The sequence below is a fragment of the Vulpes lagopus genome, chromosome 13 (genome assembly GCF_018345385.1).
Source record: "Vulpes lagopus strain Blue_001 chromosome 13, ASM1834538v1, whole genome shotgun sequence".
NCBI classification, from domain to species: domain Eukaryota; kingdom Metazoa; phylum Chordata; class Mammalia; order Carnivora; family Canidae; genus Vulpes; species Vulpes lagopus.
In genome coordinates, this window is record NC_054836.1 from 17896835 (window position 1) to 17919923 (window position 23089).

Here is a 23089-nt window from a genome sequence, read left to right on the forward strand (position 1 = left end):
ATCTATAAGAATGGCAATTTCATAAAAAAAAGAATGGCAATTTCATATGGTTTAACTTATGACATATGTATACTTGGATATGTTTAGGAAAACTTTCAAAAAGTTTACACACTAAACTCTTCCTGGTGGTTACTTTATAATAATAGTATTAGTGAGCTGAAGGGGGAGCATATTAATTTTTATTTTTCACCACATAGCTTTCTTTTTGGACTTATTTTATTACAAAACTGCTCAACTATTCAATTCTCCTTTTTCTGAGTCCATGCTCACCATGTCAGTTATGAATGGAATGTTACCTCCACAGAGAGAAAACAGTGACCAGTAAACACGATTATCTCGCGCTCTACACAGGTATATTTCTCACTGTAAAAAATATAAAGAGGATATATTTGTATATATTTTTTACATTTATCATGCCATGAATTCATAGGGAATGGGTTCCAGTAGCTCAGGCTCCTTTCCATTGATTCTCACAAAGTGTGTATCTCTGAGTGGAGCAGGCTGGCACTTCAGCTGAACCCGTACCTTTGTTTTCCTTCTTTTCCTGATCATTTTCCTTCACATGCTTCAGGAGGCTATCTTGGCTCTTTGCATGCTCGTTATGCTCAACATGTACATTAATTCTGTTGGCAAGAGTCTTGCCCTTAACTTGTTTGTTTACAACAGCGTCAACAGCATGCTGGGTAACATTGTAGACTCTTCCAATTTTGCCATGGTCACATTCATGGGGCATTCCTTTTTGAACAATGCCATTTTCCTGATGTCTATAATATCACCTTTCTTATGGATTGGCATGTATGTGGCTGAAAGAACCACTCTGTGTTTTCTAAAAAGGCCTAGAGAACGTACTGTGGGTGCCTCTCCTCTTTCACTTTGTATTGGTCATTTTGGCAAACGACAGGAAGATGGCAGTTCCGGCTGAAAGGGAGCCATTCCCTTTAATTATATTTCCTTTTGTAAACCTGTGTTTCAGGGCTATGACTGAGCAGAGGCAGTAGAAATTACCAAGCACAGTGAGTCAGTAAGGAAAATTCCTGATGTTCATTAGAGCTTCCACAACTCAATGCATTATAGTTTTGCTGTAATTCTCCTCTTGTTCCGTCTCTATTCAGGTGACTCTCAAGCTATAAAAGTTCTTCTCCAATCATTTTAGGTTGGCTTTTGTTAGCAATGAAAGAGAACACCTTTAATTAAAACAAACTTGATTGAGGTATAGCTTACATATAATAAAATTCGCCAGTTTAAAATGTACAGTTTGTTGAGTTTTGATAAATGCAGTCATGTAAGTACCACTACAGTCAAAATGCAGAACATTTTAATTTCTCTAAGAAGTTCCTTTGTGACTTCTTGTAATTAATCCCCTTCCCTGTCTCCCAGCCTGGGAGACCGATCTATTTTCTGTCACTGTAGCTTTGCCTTTTCTAGAATTTCATATAAATGCCATTAACTAAGAGGTATAATTTTGTGTCTGATTTCTTCCACTTATCTGGATACTTTTGAGATTCGCCTGTGTTGTGTGTAGCAACAGCTGTTCCTTTTCTTTTTAAAAAAATATTTTTTATTCATTTATTCATGAGAGACACAGAGACAGAAGCAGAGACATAGGCAGAGGGAGAAGCAAGCTCTCTGTGGGGAGCCCAATGCGGGACTGGATCCCAGGACCCTGGGATCACGACCTGAGCTGAAAGCAGATGCTCAACCGCTGAGCCACCCAGGGGTCCCAACAACTATTCCTTTTCGTTGCTGAGTAGCATCCCACTTTATTTATAAATCACAATTTGCTTCTTCATTGACATTGTGATGGACATTTGGATTGGTTCCAGTTTTTGCCTATTATGAATAAGATGCTATGAACATTCATATGTAAGTATGTGCACATATATTTTCATTTTCTTTGAGTAAATACCTATCAGTGGGGTTGCTGGATTGAATTATAAGTGTATATTTAACTCCCAACTCTTTCCAAAACGGTATCCTGTATTGTTTTTGCATTAATAAGATCAGTGGTGAAAGTTTCAGTTGTTCATGGCCTCACCAATACTTGGTGTTGCCAAATTTAAGCATTTTAGCCATTCTAGTGATATCTCATTAGAGTTTTAATTTGCAATTCCCTAATGACTAATGCAGTTGTTCATCTTTCCAGGTACTTATTTTATTTATCTTTTTTGGTGAAGATTTATTTATTTATTTATTTATTTATTTATTTATTTATTTAATTATATTTATGTATATTTTTTAATTGGAGTTCAATTTGCCAACATATAGCATAACACCCAGTGCTCATCCCGTCAAGTGTCCCCCTCAGTGCCCGTCACCCAGTTACCCCAACCCCCCACCCACCTCCCTTTCTTTGGTGAAGTTTTATTTCAAATCTTTTGCTCACATTGGGCTCCCTGCATGGAGCCTGCTTCTCTCTCAGCTTGTGTCTCTGCCTCTCTCTTTCTCTGGGTCTTTCATGAATAAATAAGTAAAATCTTCTTTAAAAATTTACTTTTTTTTTTTTTTTGAGAGAGAGAGAGAGAGAGAGAGAGAGAGAGGAACTGGAGGGAGGAGCAGAGGGAAAGGGAGAAGCAGACTCCCCACTGAGCAGGGAGCAGGATGTGAGGCTCAATCCCAGGATTCTGGGATCCTGACCTGAGCCGAAGGCACATACTTAACCAACTGAGCCATTCAGGCACCCCCAGAAGTTTTAAATTTTGATGAAGTACCATTATCAGTATTTTCTATTTGTATCCTAAGAAATTTTTGCTTAACCCAAAGTCACAAAGATTTTCTCCTATCTTTTCTTCTGCAAGTTTTTTTTGGTTTAGCTTTTATGTTTAGACCCATGATCCATTTTGAAATAATTATTTTTCATAGTGGGAATAAGGGTCAGGATTCATTTTTGTATCCATATGGATAACTAATTTCTTCGGAACTGTTTGTTGAAAAGATTGTACTTTCCCCCATTGAATTCCTCTATTAGTTTGCTAGGGCCACCAAAACAAAGTATCACCCATAGGTGGCTTAAGCAACAGAAATTTATTTTCTTACAGTTCTGGAGGCTAGAAGTCTGGAATCAAGGTGTCAGCAGGGCCATGATCCCTGTGAAGGCTCTAGGGAAGAATCCCTCCTTACTCCTTTTAGCTTCTGGTGGCCCCAAGCATTCCTTGACTTGGGACAGCTTAATTCCAATCTCTGCCTCTGTCTTCATATGGCCATCTTTTCTATATCTCTGTGTGCACCCTCTTCTTTTAAGTATGATTAATTCATTGGATTTAGGGCCCACCCTAATCCAGTATGACTTCACTCATTTTCTCATGCTACTGTAATTGGTATTTTTAAATTCTGGTTTACAATTTTCATTTTAAAGTAGATAGAAATAGGGACACCTGGGTGGCTCAGCAGTTGAGCATCTGACTTCAGCTCAGGGTGTGATCCTGGAGTCCTGGGATCGAGTCCCCCATTGGGCTCCCTGCGAGGAGCCTGCTTCTCCCTCTGTCTGTGTCTCTGCCACTTTCTGTGTCTCTCATGAATAAAAAAATAAAATCCTAAAAAAAAATAAAGTAGATAGAAATATAATTTTAAAAGAAATATTGCCCTTATAATCTTCTGGCCTTGTTAAATTAATTTGCTCTAGTAATTTTTAAAAATATTTATTTATTTATTATTTATTTTAGAGAGAGACAGCATGTAAGAGAGAGCAGGGGGAGGGGCAGAAAGAGAGGGATAGAGAGAATTCCAAGCCGCCTCCCCACTGAGTGTGGAGCTGCTCTTTGGCTTCATGGCTAAGCTTCTTGAACAAGTTGTCTGCATTCTCTCTCTACTCCCTAGATGTTGTATTTTTTAAAGTTATTTTGTGGTCAACATGTTAGCATTTCATTTCACCAGTTACATATAAATTTGGTCACTGGAAACTCATTCACTTATTCATTCAACACTATTGAACTTCCGCTTAGTTTCAGGTACCTCTAGACCCTAGAGCATATAATCATATTTCTTTCTTTCTTTTTTTTTTTAAGATTTATTTATTTAATTAATTAATTAATTAATTATTTATTTATTCATGAGGGACACAGAGAGAGAGAGGGAGGCAGAGACACAGGCAGGGGGAGAAGCAGGCTCCATGCAGGGAGCCCCACATGGGACTCAATCCTGGGTCTCCAGGATCATACCCTGGGCCGAGGGTGGTGCTAAACCACTGAGCCACCCGGGCTACCCTTCTTCCTTTTTTTAAAGATTTATTTATTTATTTTAGAGAGAGAGAGCAAGAGCATGAGCAGGGGGAGGGGCAGAGGCAGAGGGAGAGGGAGAGCCTCTTAAGCAGATTCCCCACTGGGCACACAGCTCCACATCAACCCCCCCCACCAGGCTCAAATCTTATGATCCTGAGAGCATGTGAGCCGAAACCAAGAGTTGGCTGCTCAACTGACAGCCAGCCATCCAGGCACCCCAATCACATTCCTTTCCTATGTGTTGTATGCAACCTTATTTTAGGAGTGTTTGCAGCTGACACCACCATCTACTTCTTCTGACTTGGAGAGAATGACCTGAGGAAATAAGGTATTATGTATTTGTAGGGCATGTCAGAATATTTGGCACTTGGGGGATGGCTCTTTGAATGTTAATTGCCTCCCTTCTCCTCTTGAGAGTGCCATTTTTGCTGGACCTACAGCTTAATAACACTGTATCACAGTGAAATCCACAGGCAGGAGGGAGGGTCTGTTATCACAAACCATCACTCCTGACACTTCTGCCTCTTTGCGTCAGATACTGTTTGAAAGCTGAGGCTGGTAGATGTTGAGTGAATATGAGTAAACTTGACTCTAGCAGCTTTCTGAATACACTGTCATTTTCCACTGAGGAATCCTGCAGATTGCAGGAAGTACAGGATTTAGAATAATGGATCCCATTCTAAGAGCTCATGTCTCCTCTATGCTGATATCGTACTTCTCGAAAATGCTTTGCAGGAGAGTGAATTGTAATTGTCCTGTGCAGTTACTGAAGTCATAAAATGCCTTTGAAGTCATCTATGTTGTTTAATAAAAAATTCAAATTTTGCATTCTATTCCATAATGTCTTAATTTTTTTTTTTTTTAAGTGTCTTTCTGGACAGTCTGGGAGGCTCAGGGGTTTAGTGCCACCTTCGGCCCGGGGCGTGATCCTGGAGACCGGGGATCGAGTCCCATGTCAGGTTCCCTGCATGGAGCCTGCTTCTCCCTCTGCCTGTGTCTCTGCCTCTCTCTCTCTCTCTCTCTCTCTCTCCCCCTCCCCCTCTCTCTGGGTCTCATGAATAAATAAAATCTAAAAAAATAAAAAATGTCTTTCTTTAATGAAAAACATTTTTCTTTTTTAAGCAAAATTGAGGCTTGAGGAAAGTAGATCTTTTTATCTGTAGCTTTGTACTCTCCCCTGTATATTCCAGGTTTCTGAGAATCCCCATTCGCAAGGTGCAGGCTCCACTGTCAGTTTGTATCCACACTTCAATAAGGACACCTCTCTTGCATTTAGCTTTTCAAAGCCTTGAAATTACAGTGCAGGGCAGTGGCCTCAAGCTATAGTACTGAGAGAGGAGACAGGGAGCTATATTAGGACTTCCGCTACAATTGATAGAAATTTACCTGAGCTACCCAAGTTAAATGGAGGAAAAAAAAATAAAGCTAGAGACAGACTTCATTATATGGGGAGTTTCTGAGCCTGGGGAAGAGGATTCAGAAGGTTGTCTGGATTCAGTCTCTGCCCATTACCATCTCTTTCCTTGGGTCAGCACCCCATGATCCTCTGTGTACACGGGGAGAAATACAGCTCTCCACACTCTGGATTTACAGGTAGCGCTCGCAGACACGTAAGAGATGGGTGCAGTCTCTGCATCCCACATTCCACATGTCCCACATTCCATGGGGTACTATGGTTGCATCATCTGTCAAAACCAGAAAAGGAGACTTTGGAAACAAATATGACCTCCTAGGGCCCAGCCCTTTCGAGAGTTGTTCCCTAGGGAGCAGGTAAACTGGGCTGACACTTAAAAGGGCAAAAGGCCTTCGGGCTTTTAATGGAATGAAGTTCTAAGTGAGTATAAGCAGAGATAACTAGAGATTAATTGAAGGATCTTTCTGCATGCTGCTTTGAAGTAAACGATCCAGTCAAACCTGATTGTAGATGCCCATGGTTTGTGGAAATATGTGTAGTTACGAGGGACTTCTTAAGCTATAAACTTTTAATTTCTTAAACAAATTTTTTTGAAGTTTTATTAATCCTCTTGCTCTTTTGTCTGAGCCAGCCAGGTGCGCCTGCAAACTTTAAATTTCTTGGTAAAGATCATATTCTTGACTTTCTATATTATCCCTCCTGAATATTTCATGTAAATTTTTAAAATTTAGATGCAATTTAGGGCCTGTTAAACAAAATTAAGGCGAATCCTAATGAGTTCCCAGGGAATTCTGGAGGACTTACTTTATTAAAAAATATCTGATATCAGAGCGCCTGGGTGGCTCAGTAGGTGAAATGACCAACTTTTTTTTTTTTTTAAAGATTTTATTTATTTATGAGAGACACAGAGAGCGAGCGAGAGAGAGAGAGAGAGAGAGGCAGAGACACAGGCATAAGGAGAAGCAGGCTCCATGCAGGGAGCCTGATGTGGGACTTGATCCGGGGTCTCCAGCATCAGGCCCTGGACTGAAGGCAGCGCTAAACCGCTGAGCCACCGGGCTGCCCCGAAATGACCAACTCTTGATTTCAGCTCAGGTCATGAACTCAGGGTCCTAGGATCAAGCCCTGTGTGTTGGGCTGTGCACTCAGTGGGGAATCTGCTGGAGATTCTCTCTCCCTCTGTCCCTCTCTGCCACCTTGCACGTGCTCTCTCTCTAAAATAAATAAATCTTATAAAAACTACCTGATATCATACACAAAGAGGGGAATGTTCAGACAGCAACACTTTTGATGTGTTGTGTAGTATCTCAGTAGCTGCTTCATCTAGCTCTTTGGATCAGTATGAAAGCGGTTAGACAAGAGCACACATTAATAGAAACTGTCTTCCTTGTTAACACCCTTCAGTAGTCCAAATTCTTTTATATTATATAAAATATTAAACCCTTATCAACATTATCTCCAGACTCCTTCACATACCCACCCCCCCCTTACTAATTCTCTTCTAACAATAAATCACAGCCTATTAGTGAGAGGGGTTGTGAAATCAGTTTAGTGGGTTGCCACCAGTATTTTCAAAGAGTGTAGGACATGTGGGGCATTCAGTATCATTTTGTGAAATTTCAGTTCTCGGCACATACATGTGTGCATCAGGGTGTGCGCGTGCACGTGTGCACCAGATCATTCGGTAAGGCTGGATTTCTTTCTGTAGGTTATGATCCGGATGTTAATAGCCACTGCCCCAGGGGTGGCCTCACGAATTGTACTGCTTGCTCTTACATAACTGCATGCCTTTGCACGTGCAAAGTATTTCTGCTTGTATGCTTGGGAGACACTGATTTTTGGTTTTGAGTCCACTCAAGCCTCCCTTCCAATGTGAATCCTTTGCTCATTGCTAGGTTATCCGCAGTTGGTTACACAAACCTTTTCATGGGTCCCCATCTGCAAGCTTTGGAAAGGACTGCCATGCCTTACTTGGTTTTGGGTTGTCAGAGTTTAGCATAGTCAACTATTTCAAGCTTTAACATTTGTTACTGGAGCTTTAAGCTCAATGAACCGCTATTTAGTTTTTAAAAGCATTTGAGGGATTCCTGGGTGGCGCAGCGGTTTGGCGCCTGCCTTTGGCCCAGGGCGCGATCCTGGAGACCTGGGATCGAATCCCACATCAGGCTCCCGGTGCATGGAGCCTGCTTCTCCCTCCGCCTGTGTCTCTGCCTCTCTCTCTCTCTCTGTGACTATCATAAATAAATAAAAAATTAAAAAAAAAAAAAAAGCATTTGAAACCTGAAAAGTTTAAAACGTATTCTGCTAAAACTCGCTATTTATTTCTAAGTTACTTTACTCACCATAATTATATTCATTTTACATTAGGTAAAAAGAAAAACAGCTGTGATAGCGATAGTGATTCATTTCCAAGAAAGCAGTCCAAGATTGGTGTTTTTATTATTTTTATTTGCTACCAATATTTTTATTGTAAGAAATACAAAAGGTATGACAAATATACAAACCATTGTCATGTTGCTTCAATTTATAGCTTGTGCATAAGTGAAAACAATGAACTGGACAGTGACATTTCAACACTAATTCTTAAAAAACAATGATTTCCATTATCCAACAATAAATACCTAAATTTGCATTCTAGCACCCAGTAAGACATCCAGTTTCCAAAGGATTTGTGATCTGCAACCCTCTGAATCGTCTGACATGCTATCTTTGCCACTGCAACAAAGTCAACATTGGTAGTTGTCGCTCTCCCAAGGAGTCCCAGAGCGAGCGTGCTAGAACGGCTGCCCCTGACCTCGGGCAGTTCAGGTCAGAGCATCTTTAACTTGAGCTACTTTTTAAAACAGATTGCTACTGACGGGGGATTTAATGTAAATTTTGGTAGTCCTTGGATTACATATTTTACAAGATACAAATAACCTACTTTTCTAATTTCCTCTTCTGGTGGGAAGAGTCTAGATAAACTGACCTGTATTTTCATCTACCTAAAGGGAAAGAAGCAAGATCATTTAGCTCAGGGTGCTATGAAGGGGGTAACTTTGCAGTTAAGCTTTTTTTTTTTTTTTTTATTCTTTTTCTTCCCCCCGTACAGAGCTTTCTGTACAGCGTGGAGGGATGGTCACTAGAGTGAGAGAGCCCTTCCCATTCTGCTCCTGTCTACACCCACGGCCATTTTTCTTTGGGGGCTAAATGATCTGGCACTTAGGAAGGCCTCTGCTTTCAGAGAGCTGCACTGCACCCCCATTTTTTTTGGAGGGGGCACAGGGTTTGGCACTCTGTGAGAAAGGATAGTCAGATGAACCTGACAGGCCAGGGTGGTAATCTCAAGCTGTGTATGGAGAAAAGAGCAGAAGCAACATCTACTACCAAGCCATCTGCCAACGTTCTTATAAGACTGTGTTCCAGGCAGTGATTTTCCACACTGCTTCTTTGACCTGCTCAACCCAAAGCACCAAAATAGCATTCTGTAGCAATTCGAGCAAACGGAATGAGAGTAATTTTGCACCTTTAAGGAACATGCACCCTTATATGTCTGTACCCTGATATTAAAATAGCAGAATGAGTTTCAAGTATGAAGAAATACAGTAAAACTATGGCCTGTGGATGGATAGAAAACAGTAGCCTGGAATGTGGTTTTTAGGCTTGTTTAGTTTTTCTCTTTGTACCACAGCCAAAAATTGAATGCTCCGTAGAAAGACTTGGTTTTAAAATCAAGATGCACATGAACAGGCTAGAGGGCATTTGTGATTGGTGTTGTGGGCACACTCTGTGCCCAGCCAAAGGTCAAGTAGAAGTGGCGGCCAAGCCTGAGCAGGCACACCTGTGATGCCTACAGCATCTCTCTCACCTGGCCCCAACAGCCAAAGGGCGGCCAGGAGGATAAAGAGCACCACGCAGACGGGCCTGGATGGAGACAGGATACAGAGGATGGGAGGACATTGGTGATCTCGGCTGGTTCACACAGCCTAGATTAGTATCTGACATGCACACACACAGTCTCTACATCTCCAGAACCGTGATTTCAAACACAGAAACCAACAAGTCAAATGTCCAAGTTACGATTTTTTTTCTACGTTTAACACATTTTCTATTATAAGAGTAAGTCCCAAAAACAAACGAACGAAAAAGCTTACTGGGTATGACAGCCTTGCTGAAAACCTAGAATAAAGTTTTAACTAAGCCCTATGGGAATGCAGAAACACTACACTAATACATTCTACAGTGAGAACATGCATTTACACATCTCTGACATGAAAATCCCATAAAACCCTCTAGTTCTAATTTGCACTCTATGGGAACCAATATTGTGCTTTTCTTAACACATACTGTTCTTCTATACCAAACACTTGCCAATTAGCCTTCAGATCAAAACCTAAAATACCAGAAATGCAACAAGCTTCTGAGGTGTTGGGAACTGTTGGTTGTTAAAAGCCATTGTTGAGTACTGTACATGCAATCTTTGTTTTTATTACCAGATTGAATTGCTTCTGTACAAAACTCAGTTGCTTGAAGCACAGAAACTTGAATTTCTCCATCTCACACATTCTGGAAGCCCCAAGGCACAAGCTGACAGTTTGCTTCTACAGAAAACTCTCACCCTGTTCTTGCAACAGTACGACCTGTTCCCACTACTGCACATGACACCTATGAAGGCAAGAGATCGCAGGAAGGAAGCTTCTTCTCAAGGCCAGAAAGAGGAGGCGCCACCCAGGCACCTGTCTCTGCCTGGCATCTACTCTGGCGGCCGTCTGGCGGAGTTCCTAAATTAAGGCAGATTCTGATGCTTTTCTATCTGGTTTTAATTTTTGCTGTATTTTCACACTATACTATATGCATACTTGACAAAAGAACTACAAAGTCCTTTGCTTTAATTCCTTTAGGTAATGATAAAACACCTAGACACAAAAATACTACACCTACAGACTTAAATTCTACCCATCATGTTAAAATGCATGCAGCTTATCTGGGGGCTTAGTCTAATTTTAATTTACTTAGCTCCATCAAGACCATGATAATAAACACTAAATGCAAATCCTAATGCCATCTTCTTTCAGTTGTACTTTCACAGGACTAGTGTGATTCAGAAATAAATAACATACATGAATAACAATAGAAATAATTTATGCAAGTGTAGAACAACTTGAAATAGAAATTCCCCAACTTGTTAAGTGCTGATTCTAGGGGTAGTTGCTATTCATTCCATGTACTAACTAATATATTTATTACTGGTCATAGTAAAACACATGAATACAAAAGTAAGTGAGGCATTGTAATATTCACGTGTAGCTGTTGCAAACACAGGACCAAAATGAGAAGCTATGTAATGTAGTTGGGGGGCAGTTCAAGAAATGTATTACTGCTGGGATCTATTTTCATTATTCAGAGACTTCGAGGTTAAATTAGGAGTTGCTGGTGATCACAGAAATATTGCTAGCTAATACATATTATTGCATTTCAAAAAACCTAAGATTAGAATCTTTCAAGTTAAGGGTACCACGGGTATCTTCAGGACTGTAACCTAAGCATGCCAATGGAATTTGGCCAGAAACCACAGAGCTTTAGAAATTAAATAACTGTGTGTGGCTCTATGCTTGCTCATTACTGCTACAGTCATAGTTCTTTATAGCAATATGTACAGTTATGTGCCCCCTTAATTAAGGAAACCTATACTTGACAATCCAAACTCCTAAAGTAGAGAAAGGGTTATTTGCTTGATGAAACAATTCACACAAAAGATCCTCTAAACAGGAAAATCTCCTACTCCGGGAGATAATTTGCTTGCATATCTTTAACTATTTGACAAAGAAAAAAAAAAAAAAAAAAAGAAAAGGAAGAAATTAGAAACTAAAGAGGAGCTTTCGCCGAAGCGGAAAATAAATTTCAAAATTTTCAAAACAAAACTTTTCCACACGTATCTTCTGCCATCATATATGTAGAATGATAGAAAATAAAAAAATAAAAAATCTTTCCTGTAATTATACATCTTCTCTTTAAAAAAAAAAAAAAAAAAAGCTGAGCTTAGAGCTTGAGAGATGCCTGGTAGACGCTTCATACAGAGCAGCATCTCTTTATACCCGAACTTTCAAAGAATTGTGTTGTACTTATTTATGCACAGAAGACACCCGTTTGCTTCTAGGGACGTTTGGCTTCCTAAGATCGCAGAACAGATGCCTCTGAGACAGCAGCAGGGCACGGGACCTCGGACAGGTGAGCGGCGGGGGGGCCCCAGGCGGCCCCGCCCCAGGTTTTCAGACCTGCCCAACGGGCAACCAACGCGAGGTCCGAATTCGGCCTTCCATATAGGGGCTTAGCTGGAACCTCCTACGGTGGGGTTTTTGGCCGAGGGACGAGGCCGGGCTCCCCGGGAGCCCCCGCCGCCCCTGGAGCGCGCGGTACCTGCAGCAGCAGGACGTGGGGAGACTCGCCCGCCGGCTACTCTGCGGGAAGCCAAGCGGCTGCCGTTGGCTTCTGCCACTCAGGAGGGGTAAGCTGCCTTCTGCGGTGCCGAGCTAACGGAACGGAAAGTACTGCGCGGGCCTTCCTCCTCAATTCTGCAACACTTAGCAAAGGGACTTCTGAAATTAACTAAAATCATCTCGGGGTGGGGGTGGGGGTGGGGGTGGGGGTGGGGGGGCAGTGAGTCTCTGAGCAGACCTGCGAACTAAAACACAGGAGTGTATGGAGATATAGAGAGCTGCCAAAGAACGTCCCAAGTGGAGAAATTAAAGATTTATGCAAATATGCTCCTCCTGGATTATTATGCTCATAGGCTGGGAGAGGATTTTTTTTTTTTAAAAATTAGAGTTTCTTGTGAATTTACACTTGTGATCACACAATGTAAAAAAAAAAAATATTACCGGGTCTTTTAGAATTTAAGGGCTCTGTTTTTTGGCATGGCAGTTCTTCAGAAAAAAATAGTTTTGTCTCCTTAAACACCAATGTTACTTATGCTACTCATCTGATTTTTAAATGAGGATTTACAATTTTAATCAATGTCTAAAGGCCATCATGGGAGGAAATGTGAAAAGAGCAAACAGAGGCATAGGTATTTTGGCTGAGGCCACTTGGAGGAGTTTTTACACTCCTAAAAAAACTATCCCAGTCACAGATGCGTGTTGCCTTTTAACGAGTAAGCCTGTCCATCTTTGTAGCTTCTGCACCTGCAACAGTAAGGTAATTAGGGACCTCAAAAAAAAAAAATGCTTCTTGAAAAATACCATGCCTTGGCTTGGCTTTCTGTATGCACTTAAATGATCAAAATGGGTGTATTCTTCATTCTCAAGAAGAACTTACTTGCAGACACTTGTTCAGAACCTAGCTAACAGCTAAAATATTGAGGTTCCAGAATGTTATGAAGATTATTAATCATTCTAACAAACAAGGGCTAAGCAAGAGTAGAATATATACAGAAAAATAAAGTTAGAACCAAGTCTTCAGAAGTACCTCTTTAGCCTTGCTCAGATTGTTCCCCTACCACCTCCCCCCCAAAAGTGCCACCTTGTGGAGTATAATGGAATAAAACAAGAATGAAACAGGAGAGTGTGAATTTTAAAACGGACATTTGCAAGAAAAATCGTCTCCCTTTCCTACCCTATAACCTTCAAATTACTGTAAAAACATTTATGTAGATGCTTGAAAAATGCCTGTATTAATTTTCAAGAGGCTTTTGTTTTCCTTTTAAAGGCCAGAGCACCAGTATCAAGGAAACATAAATATGTCAATGGAAGTTCATTCATTTATCTAAACTCCCCGGAATACTAAGAAATATAAAACATTTTGAAAAGCTGATTCGTACTTCATTAAAACCAACAGAAACTAATTGAGAAAAAGGAAAACAGTGAAAAATCAGACTCCTCCTTTTCCATTTCTGTTGTATACAAACATCAGATGGTAGAAAAGGCCAAAGGAATATGTTGGTTTACTTTTCTGAAAAAGTACAAGTTAGAAATGCTTGAGATATAGGTATGTAACACAACTAGGTTGAAAATTGCATTGATAAGTGAAAATGCTATTGTGCTTTTGAGGAAAACACCACTATTCAATAATCTGGGGGCTTACATTGCTCAACAGGTTTTTGGTAGCCTCAAGAAGTGTTTCCATGGTGGAGAAGGAGCATGTAGCTATGTTTCTAATATCTGAATGTATTGAATGCACATGATTTGGGCTTCACAATTTTCCAAAAAATTCTGGTGGCACAGGAAATATGTGCCTTTTAAAAACGTATTATTATTTCTCTTTACAGTGAACATTCTTAGGCTTGCATAATGAGTGTAGCTTCATGTAGCTGCTTCCTCTCATGAAATAAGAAAGGAATACAGATGGTTTAGTGTGCTCAGGCCACCCTTTGAAATGGCAACTGCTTGGAACAGCTTTTCCATAAAACATATTTTTGAATGTACCAACTTCAGTTGCAAGGTGACTTTAATATAGATTCTTACAATATATTTGTTAATAAATATATATCCTTCAAAATATATCTAACTTTGAAACTATCCTTCTTTGAAATACCTTCATTTTCCTACTGAATTTTCTCTATCCGTTGTCCACTGTTTTAGGACTTTTAAAAGGTTTAGAAATCACACCACATCTTTATTTTTATAAAATACACTGTTTCTATGTGTCACAATGTAAAAATGCATTCTTTTGAATTCTACCAATACCTAAGGATTTCTAATGTCTCAACATTTTCTTTCCAAGGTAAATATTCTATAGTTTCTGTACCAACATAATTAAGTAATTACAGTGGCTTATTAACTTAATGTTATTCTTTCCTAGACCCAACTATGCAACAAAAGCCTGCTTTTGAAAAATGTGAGACACTCTCTCTTGTACTTATCATAAAAACAGTCCAGTTGTCATTTAAAAGAAGTGATTCTTTGAAGAGAAGAATTTTAATATTTAGTTTGTGCTATTAGGAAGCTTACATGATTTTAATTTTCATAATGGAATGAGGATTGCCATTATTGACTTTAATAGACACCACTTTTTAAGAGAAGCAGCTATAGTTAAAAGCTCAACTTTAATACATAATTTAAAGTTCAAAATGTTTGGTACTATTTAGGATTTTTTCATTGGGATGGATAGTACCGCATTCTGGAGTCAAATGATAAACCTCCAGTAAAGAGGTACAAATTTCCTTTCTTTAAGATATCCCACGTGTTCCGAAATTTTCCTTTTTACTTAAAACAAAGAAGATGAAATTCTATGCTTAGGTAAATACTTTGAGCTATTTTTAGTAACACACATTGGGCTAAATGAAAAGTGTGCTGTTCTAGTGTGTGATTCCTGAGAGAAAATCATGAGAACACAGAGGGATGAAATGGCTCGGAGCTCCTGTCCAAAACAGGTTCTTTGCTTCTTGGGTTTCTATCTACTTTAAAGGAGAGACAAAGCGGGAGGCGCCAACACACCGGGTTCTTACAAGCTCTTGGAAATTCTGTTTTTAAGGTTATAAAATTGGGGCCTTTTTACCTTTGACATGATAGCTTATGATGCTGAAATGGACAGGTTTCTCTTTTATTCATAATAGGGATGGTTAGAACTCTACTCCGCACAACAGTTTCCAAAATGCCTGGGCCACCAGAACAGCTATCATATAGAAACTATCAGGCACATTCCAGGACCAGTCCTCAGTAAGAAATGCAAACGTGATTTTCAATCTGACATCATATTTTTACCGCTTATAGCTGCTTCAGTATAATCCTGGGGCAGTATGACTTTTTCAGCTAACCACTGCTTGGCTTTTGGCAAAAATGTTTGAAACCATACGTCACAGAAGAATAAGCTGTATTCAGTAAACTCCTATGTGGCTATATGCTTCCAAGTTCGCTAATGGCAAGGGTGCTTGTGTGGGATCTGAATTTCAGAACTGGTGAGCCCAGATTTAAAAGACATAAAGCAAGAGGGGAATCACTCAACTCCAAGAACCACAGATGGAAGATCTGGGGTCAGACTCCTAAGTTCAGAGAGGCCGAGGTGCCCTCCTCCTGCTGCCTCTCCAAGGATAATTTGCCAAGTATCCAATGCTGAAATGTTTGTGCTTTAAGTTTTCTTCATAAACACTACTGATAAATGAGCCTAAAGCATATGCTAGAAATAAAGTGGAGCGCTCCACTTGTTTAAAATTCTCAAGAATGCTGAAAAATTCCAGTTTAGAACAGCTGCATTTTTCTGGAGAGAACTTATGAAAAACTTAAAAAAAGCAAGAATGCAAGTTATGTCCACTCTAACCATGGATACTAACTAAAAAGCACATGATGAATCAGTGCAGTGAGTTTAAAAATTCAATTTCTAGGCCCCAGCAAAAATGTCTTTGTATTTTGACCCCTGATCAAAGTTAAGGCAGTATATTCACTGTTCCAGGGGAGACATTGCCCCAAATGCTCTGGATTCATTATATCTCAAGCATTTACAGTGATGACAAAACATAATCAACGTTGTCAACAATGAAGAAAAGCGCTACGCATTCTAATGGCCCATCTTCTCATTCCTATCTGGCTTTAGACAAATCTTCTTGCTCTTCAAGTTACTGGGTTAGGAAAATGTTAAACAATATATATATTAAAAAAAGAGTAATTCCCAACCCAAAAAGCTTGCAAGGAGAAAAGTCTCCTAATTTTTCTCTTGTTCAAGATGGTAGTATAGAGTATTGAGCTGTGAAGGATTCAGTAAGGCTCGACAATATATAAACAGCATCTGGAACATTTTCTACTGAGGGAGGCAATGTTCATTCTTTGAAAACCCTAACTCTAAACATGGTCTAACTCTTGCATGCACTGAAAATATGAGTCAGAGAGCAAAGACAGCTAAATTTCCAAAAAGATACTTAATCTCTGTGTCTTCGAGCACTGACCACATATAAGGCAGAGATGACATGGAATATAAAGAATAGTAGAGAAAACGGCAAGAGACAAAAATAAAGCTGTTCACAATGCCCAGGTCAGGCTGGCTCTGCAGAGAGCAGGAGTACGCACAAGGCACTAGAAACAAGCAGAGCCTTGGGATGGAGAAAAGATAATTTTATAGAGTAAAATATATATTTCTAAAAAATAGTTAAAGATATTCCCCTCTGATTCTACACTGACAACATATTCTAAGAAATCATAAAACACTAAGTAACAGTTTAAAGTAATCTATGTGCTGGTGATAGAGAAGAACCAGTCCTCTACTCACTGCTTAGGTAACAACAATGAATGCTAGGTAGGAAGATCACATCAGAGCAAGAACATTCAGGACCCTGTTAGGATCACACAACTGGAGCCATAAACCACAATCTGACTATTTACAAAAGGTTCATTGAAAGAAAGCAAGAAAGAGGTGCATGGGAAAAGCTTAAGCAGTCTGTTATTAGTTATTTAATGGTAGTAATGTATATTAGAGGCCCTGGGGGACAGATAAGATGGATACTTTGCAAACAAGGCAGTGCATGGTAGAAAAAGTACAGTGTAATAGAGAAAAGTTAAATGGTATTCCTGTCTCTAGTCAGAACTACTATCCAAATCAGAACAGGAAACAGTTTCTGACAAATTCCTAAAATCAAAACCAAAATAAAGTAACAACAAAACCTAAAAAGGAAATAGATTTTAAATCAGGAAATAAAGGCTTTCTCTAAATTTTTTTTTTGACAATTTTACCTATTTGAGGTGTACTCCCTAAATCTATAGCAAGTAAGAAAAAGCTTATAGGGTATCTTTTAAAAGAAACAATAAAGCATATAATACAGGTTAAAATGGACTTATAAGGAGTAAATTCAGCTTTTTGAAGAGTAAACAGAATGTTATGCTTTAAAAGACATGTCTCTTAAAAGACACTAGCCTTTTTTTCCTTTTGTTGTGTGTATAAAACTTCATCTAGATAGCGAATCTTTTACTGCTAGCAAATTTACTACTTTTGGCCATAAAAGAGATTCTGAGGACATTGGTTCAACTTTCTAATTCGAGAAGCCCATTCTGGTAAATCACCTTTAGTCAACAGACACCAGTTATTTATAGGTCACTTTGAGTCTTTAAAATTCAATTATTCTTCTTGTTTATAGAAAGTAACACTTTAAGAGCTCAAGAATCACACACACACACACACACACACACACACACACACACACACAGACACACACACTCTCGCTCAAAAGTACCGAATCAGGCTCGGGCAGCTGCAGTGAGATTACATCATAACTCAGCTGTGCCTGGATTGCTCACTTCACACTGGCAGCATTCAAGGTTAGAAAAATGAAATGGCAGCACAATTGGTCAGCAGCTTCTCTTCTTCTGGAATTTTTCCAGGTTCTTGAAACAAACAAACAGACAGACAAACAAACAATGAACATAAAGCTGCAATCATTCTTGCATTGATTTCAAAACAGTAAACTGGGCGGTTTCCATGGAGAAGCAGAGCCCGTCCAGAAGATGGCCACTAGAAGGTCCCCAGCCAGTGATCCTCAGCAGCTCTGCCAGGGCTTACTCAAGGGTGGGGGTGGGGGGGATGGCATCAGCCCCCACGGGTGTTCTTCAGGTGATCAGCTCAAGGTGGCAGTTGGGACCTCAGGCTGTGTTCATCTCTGAGCTGTTCTGGCTGGGCGGCAGATGGGAATCCAAGTTTTCCTTGCACCTCTCCAGGTCATGGAAGTATGGGTGAGACAGGGCACTGTAGGCAGATATTCTTTTGGCTGGATTAAATGTTAAGCACTTCTGTGATAAAGAAAAAAATAATCGATTGACTTAAAACATGTCCATTTAAAGAATGTGTTTACAAGTTATGGATTAATTCACTGTCGTGAATTGGGGTTCTACAATGAGAATGAATGTCTACTCAGAAGACACTAGGGGGCGCCTGGGTGGCTCAGTCGGTTGAGTGGCCAACTCTTGGCTTTCAGCTCAGGTCATGATCTGGGTGGTGAGACTGAGCCCCAGCCTGAGGCTTTGTGCTCTGTGGGGAGTCTGCTTGAGATTCTTTCTCTCCCTCTGCCCCTCCCCTGCTCACCCTGTCTCTCTCTCTCAAATAAATATATGAATCTTCTAAAAAAAAGGGATGCCTGGGTGGCTCAGAGGTTGAGCCTCTGCCTTTGGCTCAGGGCTTGATCCTGGGGGCCTGGGCCTCCCCACAGGGAACTTGCTCCCCCCTCTGCCTATGTCTCTGCCTCTCTCTCTCTCTGTATCTCTCATGCATAAATTAATAAAATCTTTAAAAAAATCTTTTTTTTTTTTTTTAGAGATTCTATTTATTTATTCAGGAGACACACACACACACACACACACACACACAGAGAAAGAGAGAGACACACACACACACACAGGCAGAGGGAGAAGCAGGCTCCATGCAGGGAGCCCGACATGGGACTCCATCCCGGGTCTCCAGGATCAGGCCCTGGACTGAAGGTGGCACTAAACCGCTGAGCTACCCGGGCTGCCCTAAAAAAAAAAAATCTTAAAAAAAAAAAAAAAAAGGGAAACTAAACAAAATGCAGACAATAGCCATCTTATGTATGTCCTCAATGTATAAACTGCTCTTCAGGAAGAGGCAACAGCTTTCGAGTGGCCTGTGGACTGTTAGCTCCCCGGGCTTTCTATTCAACTCATACTATGTCCTTTAAAAATATATATATATATATATTTTTTAAGATTTTATTTATTCATTCATGAGAGACAGAGAGGCAGAGACTTAGCAGAGGGAGAAGCAGGTCCCCCACAAGGAGCCCGACTCGGGACTCGATCCCAGACCCTGGGATCATGACCTGAGCTGAAGGCAGATGTTCAACCACTGAGCCACCCAGGAGCTGCTAAAAGGTATTGTTACTGCAGCATGTATACAACCTTATTTAGGTAGTGATTTTTCTAATGCTAGCAAACTTTGTGCTATAGTCAGAGATGTCACCTGAACTTTTAATTCTTCCTCAATGTTTACTGGTGAGTCGGGAATGGAAGGGGGTAAATGGCTCATGACTACGTGATAGAAATAGTTTCTGACATCAGGATTTCTAACATCAAAACCCAAACAAAATAACAACAGAAGAAACAAAAAAAGGAAAAACACTTTATGCCAGGAAATAAAGGTTTTCTCTACTAAGGAGGTGGCAAGTTAAGGGTTAAAACCCAGGTGCTGCGGATCTGGATCTGCCAGCAAGCCCAGCAAGCTGTGCACCCTGCCCCCCGGGGCTGCACTGTCTGCAGGGAGCGACACCTTCCTCTAGTCAAGTCTCGGTGCTGCTGCCATATCGGCAGCAGCAACGTCCATCAGGTTCAGTTCAGGTACTGAACTCTCCAGCAGGCTGTCAATTCCAGTGCAGGTGGAAGGTGAGAGGGGGTGAAGGTGAACCTCTGGAGCAGCCGTCTCTGCTCCCCAAGTGCCCATTCATCATCAATTACGCAGAATGCTTCCCTAATCCTAGTTCCATTTCCACTCTGCCCCCAGGTAATCCTGTTCCTCACATCCGCCTCCTGTCCTTGCACCAACACCTCCACAGTGCCTAGCAGGTGGCAAGCACGAGTGAAGGATGACTAAGACCCCCCATTGCCCAGGAACACACAAGTAGCAGAGAAGCTCCTCCAGCCCCTCCATCCTTGTGATGCAGTGCCCACTGAAGTGAGCCGGAGATTGGAAATGTCTATCAGTTTCAGCCCTCTCTGTAATCAAAAGATGGCACATACCACAGTTATGCTGACCTCTTCTATTTAACCTGGGTCTTTGCCCTCAAGGGGCTCAGAGTCACAGTCAGGTCCTATCTGGATTAGGATGCCCTCTAACATTTTGTAGGATGCTACGGACCTAGAAAAACACTCATGAGTAGAAAATTCTATATTTTCTATACACTTCCAAGCCAATGTTTGGGTCCCCTGAAACTTTATTTCTCCTGAACTCCCCACCAGGCCTTGGATGTCATTGGATGCCAGTCTCTCATAGTGTCTGTCTCCTGAAAACCAAAGAACCAAAGGGCTAGCAGAGGAAAGAGAAGGTTGGTAGAATGGTCCTACTGTCTCTAATAGCAATAAACATCTTGAAAAAGCTTTGCATGGGCTGTATTTTCTCAGCACAGAAGAGCAGGGGCAAAATCCTTGAGCCTGGTCTGTCTTCCTTGAGTCCAGGAAGGAGAAAATTAGGTAGTGACATTAGAAAAAGAAGCGGTCAGTTTAATCTCCAGGACATAGGAACGAAGAAAAAAAAAAGTTGTGGGAATACGCTCAGGATAGAGACATGTCCCTAGGGGACTGTCTGGGAGGAAGCCTGTCCCCACAGTTATCCTGATGGCTTAGAGATGGGAAGTGGGTGGAGAGAAGGAGAAATCCTTAGCCTAACGTGGAAGTGTGTGAGAATCTCAGGTTGGAAATCTTAATACCTTATATATCATATAGAAATATTGTTAGAGATGGTGGCTAAGCTCTATCATTGCTCTACTTCAACTGAGCAATTGGATGACTTTAGAAATAATTCAAAATCTTATTTAAGAATATTGTTTCTCTGAGAAAATCTAATTTACTTGCCAAATAACGGACTGATAAAATGAGCTTTTGGAATTGCTATTTAGTCCAGAGTTGTATACTGTGATGGATTGGATCATTTTTCACCACATATCCTCCTTCTTCCCATCCCTGCCTTCACAGGAGTATTCCTTCCACTATTAGAGTTGGCCTTGGCCACAGAACTTGCTTTGGTCAATGGAATGTGAGGAGAAGCAGCAGGGTGCCTTTTCCAAGCCTCTGCCAGGCCATGGGGCCATTGTGTTTATGCTTGCCCTTCTAGGGGCATCCACCTTCTATTGTGAGAAAAACATGCTCCAGGGAGCCAAAGTCCCTCTTGTTCTGGGTCCCAGAATGAGACACATGGAAAACACTTGTACTTGACCTATAGGCTGCAGGGAAGCTGTCTCTGCCAATCTGCAGAGCCATGAGCAAGAAATAAACGCTTACTGATGTATGCTAGTGAGACTTTTGGGTTTGTAATGTAGCAAAAATAGCCTAATCCAAGGAATACCCTCCCCTCTCCAAATATGTACCCTAGGCTCTGAAAACAGCAGAAAATTCTCAAACTTTTTTCAGCAAGAGCATTACATTTGGAATAAGTACTCAGCTTCTCAAGTTAACCAGAATGAAGGGGATAAAACTTATAAAGATGGGTAGGTTTCAGTTGCTAAAAATAATTTTCCCCCTGAATTGTCTTATTATTGTGCACTAGTATGTACGTGTAAGAGCATTTATAAATGTCAGTGTACATATCTGCACATACATGGCTGAGGCATTATAGTGTCAGCCTTTTCTTTGAGATAAAACAAAGGACAATTCTTGAAGTGCTCAACCATTTAAGTGATGTTTCTTAAATAAAACAACTTTCTAAAATACCTTTCACTTTTCATCCTTCCTAAATAATTTGGAATAGAGGCGACAAGTACTGCTGGGGTTTCAGATGCCTGGCTGGGACCGCACAGCTCTCTTTCTTTTGTTTTATAGTTCTATCTTGTGTACCTCTAGCAGGAAATAGTGAGAACTTGATGGGGGTTCTGAGCTTTGAGGTGTTGGGGTGTCTTTTCCTTGAATGCCCATGGATTATTATGCTTTAATTTTCTTCCTCCAATCCTGATGTCTCTGGGTTTGCTTCTTATTCCTTTCCTTTGGTTTTTCTAATCTCTTTCTTGTCCACTCTCTTCCTTCTCTTCCTGGTAGTTTCCTTTCCTTCTTTGTTTTTTGCTCCTTCTCTAGTTTAGCGCTACTCTGTGGTCTGACTTTGAAGGCCATCACCACTAGTAGAAGACGCTGAATGAGCAAGGGGCCTTGTCTGCTATCTTTTCATTTTCAGCTCCTCTTGGTGATTTCTACTGATGTTGGATCTAGGAGATACTTTGAATTGTCTTTGGGTGTCCCAGTGGCTGTAGGAGTGGGATGCTTCACTATGAAAACTGTCATTGTGACTGCCTGTCCAGAATCTTCTTCTAAGAGAAGCATTCCATTCAATGTTCTTACTGAAAAGGAAAGCTGATGGTGGCCCTATTTTCATTAACATATCATCCCTCCCGTCTCCCAGCATAGCTGACTGGACCAAGAATGGTGATCAGGCCTGGGGCAGCAACTCATCACAGCTTGGCAAGAAGGTGAGGTAGATCAGCCACATTCTTCCTTTTAGGAATCTAATGTAGAAGATACTAATAGAGCAAATGTTAGCAGTGGGGGTTGGAGCTGAGAGGATCCAAGAGTTAGCTGCAGTTCTGATAGTCAAGGGGCCAGCCACAATTAAGGGGAGCAGATAGTACTACTGAAAAGAAGCACTGAAGGGGAGAGGAAAGCAGAGCTGGCTGGGCTCTATGAGAGCACAAGCAGGGGGAGCAGAAGGCAGAGGGAGAGGGAGAAGCAGCTTTCCCAGTGAGCAGGGAGCCAGACCCGGGGCTCAATCCCAGGACCCTGGGATCATGACCTGAGCTGAAGGCAGATGCTCAACCAACTGAGCCATCTAGGCACTCCCTAAAGTATAATATTTCTACAAA

General features: G+C 40.9%; 1 protein-coding gene across 2 annotated transcripts in view; it reads right to left on the minus strand.

Moving 5' to 3' along the window:
* Positions 1-8055: 8055 nt before the first annotated feature.
* Positions 8056-23089, minus strand: part of CDK6 (cyclin dependent kinase 6) — a 242430-nt gene continuing 227396 nt past the window's right edge. For both annotated transcript variants that reach the window (XM_041727653.1, XM_041727654.1), the window contains exon 8: positions 8056-18311. In XM_041727653.1, the coding sequence (XP_041583587.1) occupies positions 18165-18311 (147 nt within the window). In that variant the 3' untranslated portion in view covers positions 8056-18164. The remainder of the gene's footprint in view (positions 18312-23089) is intronic.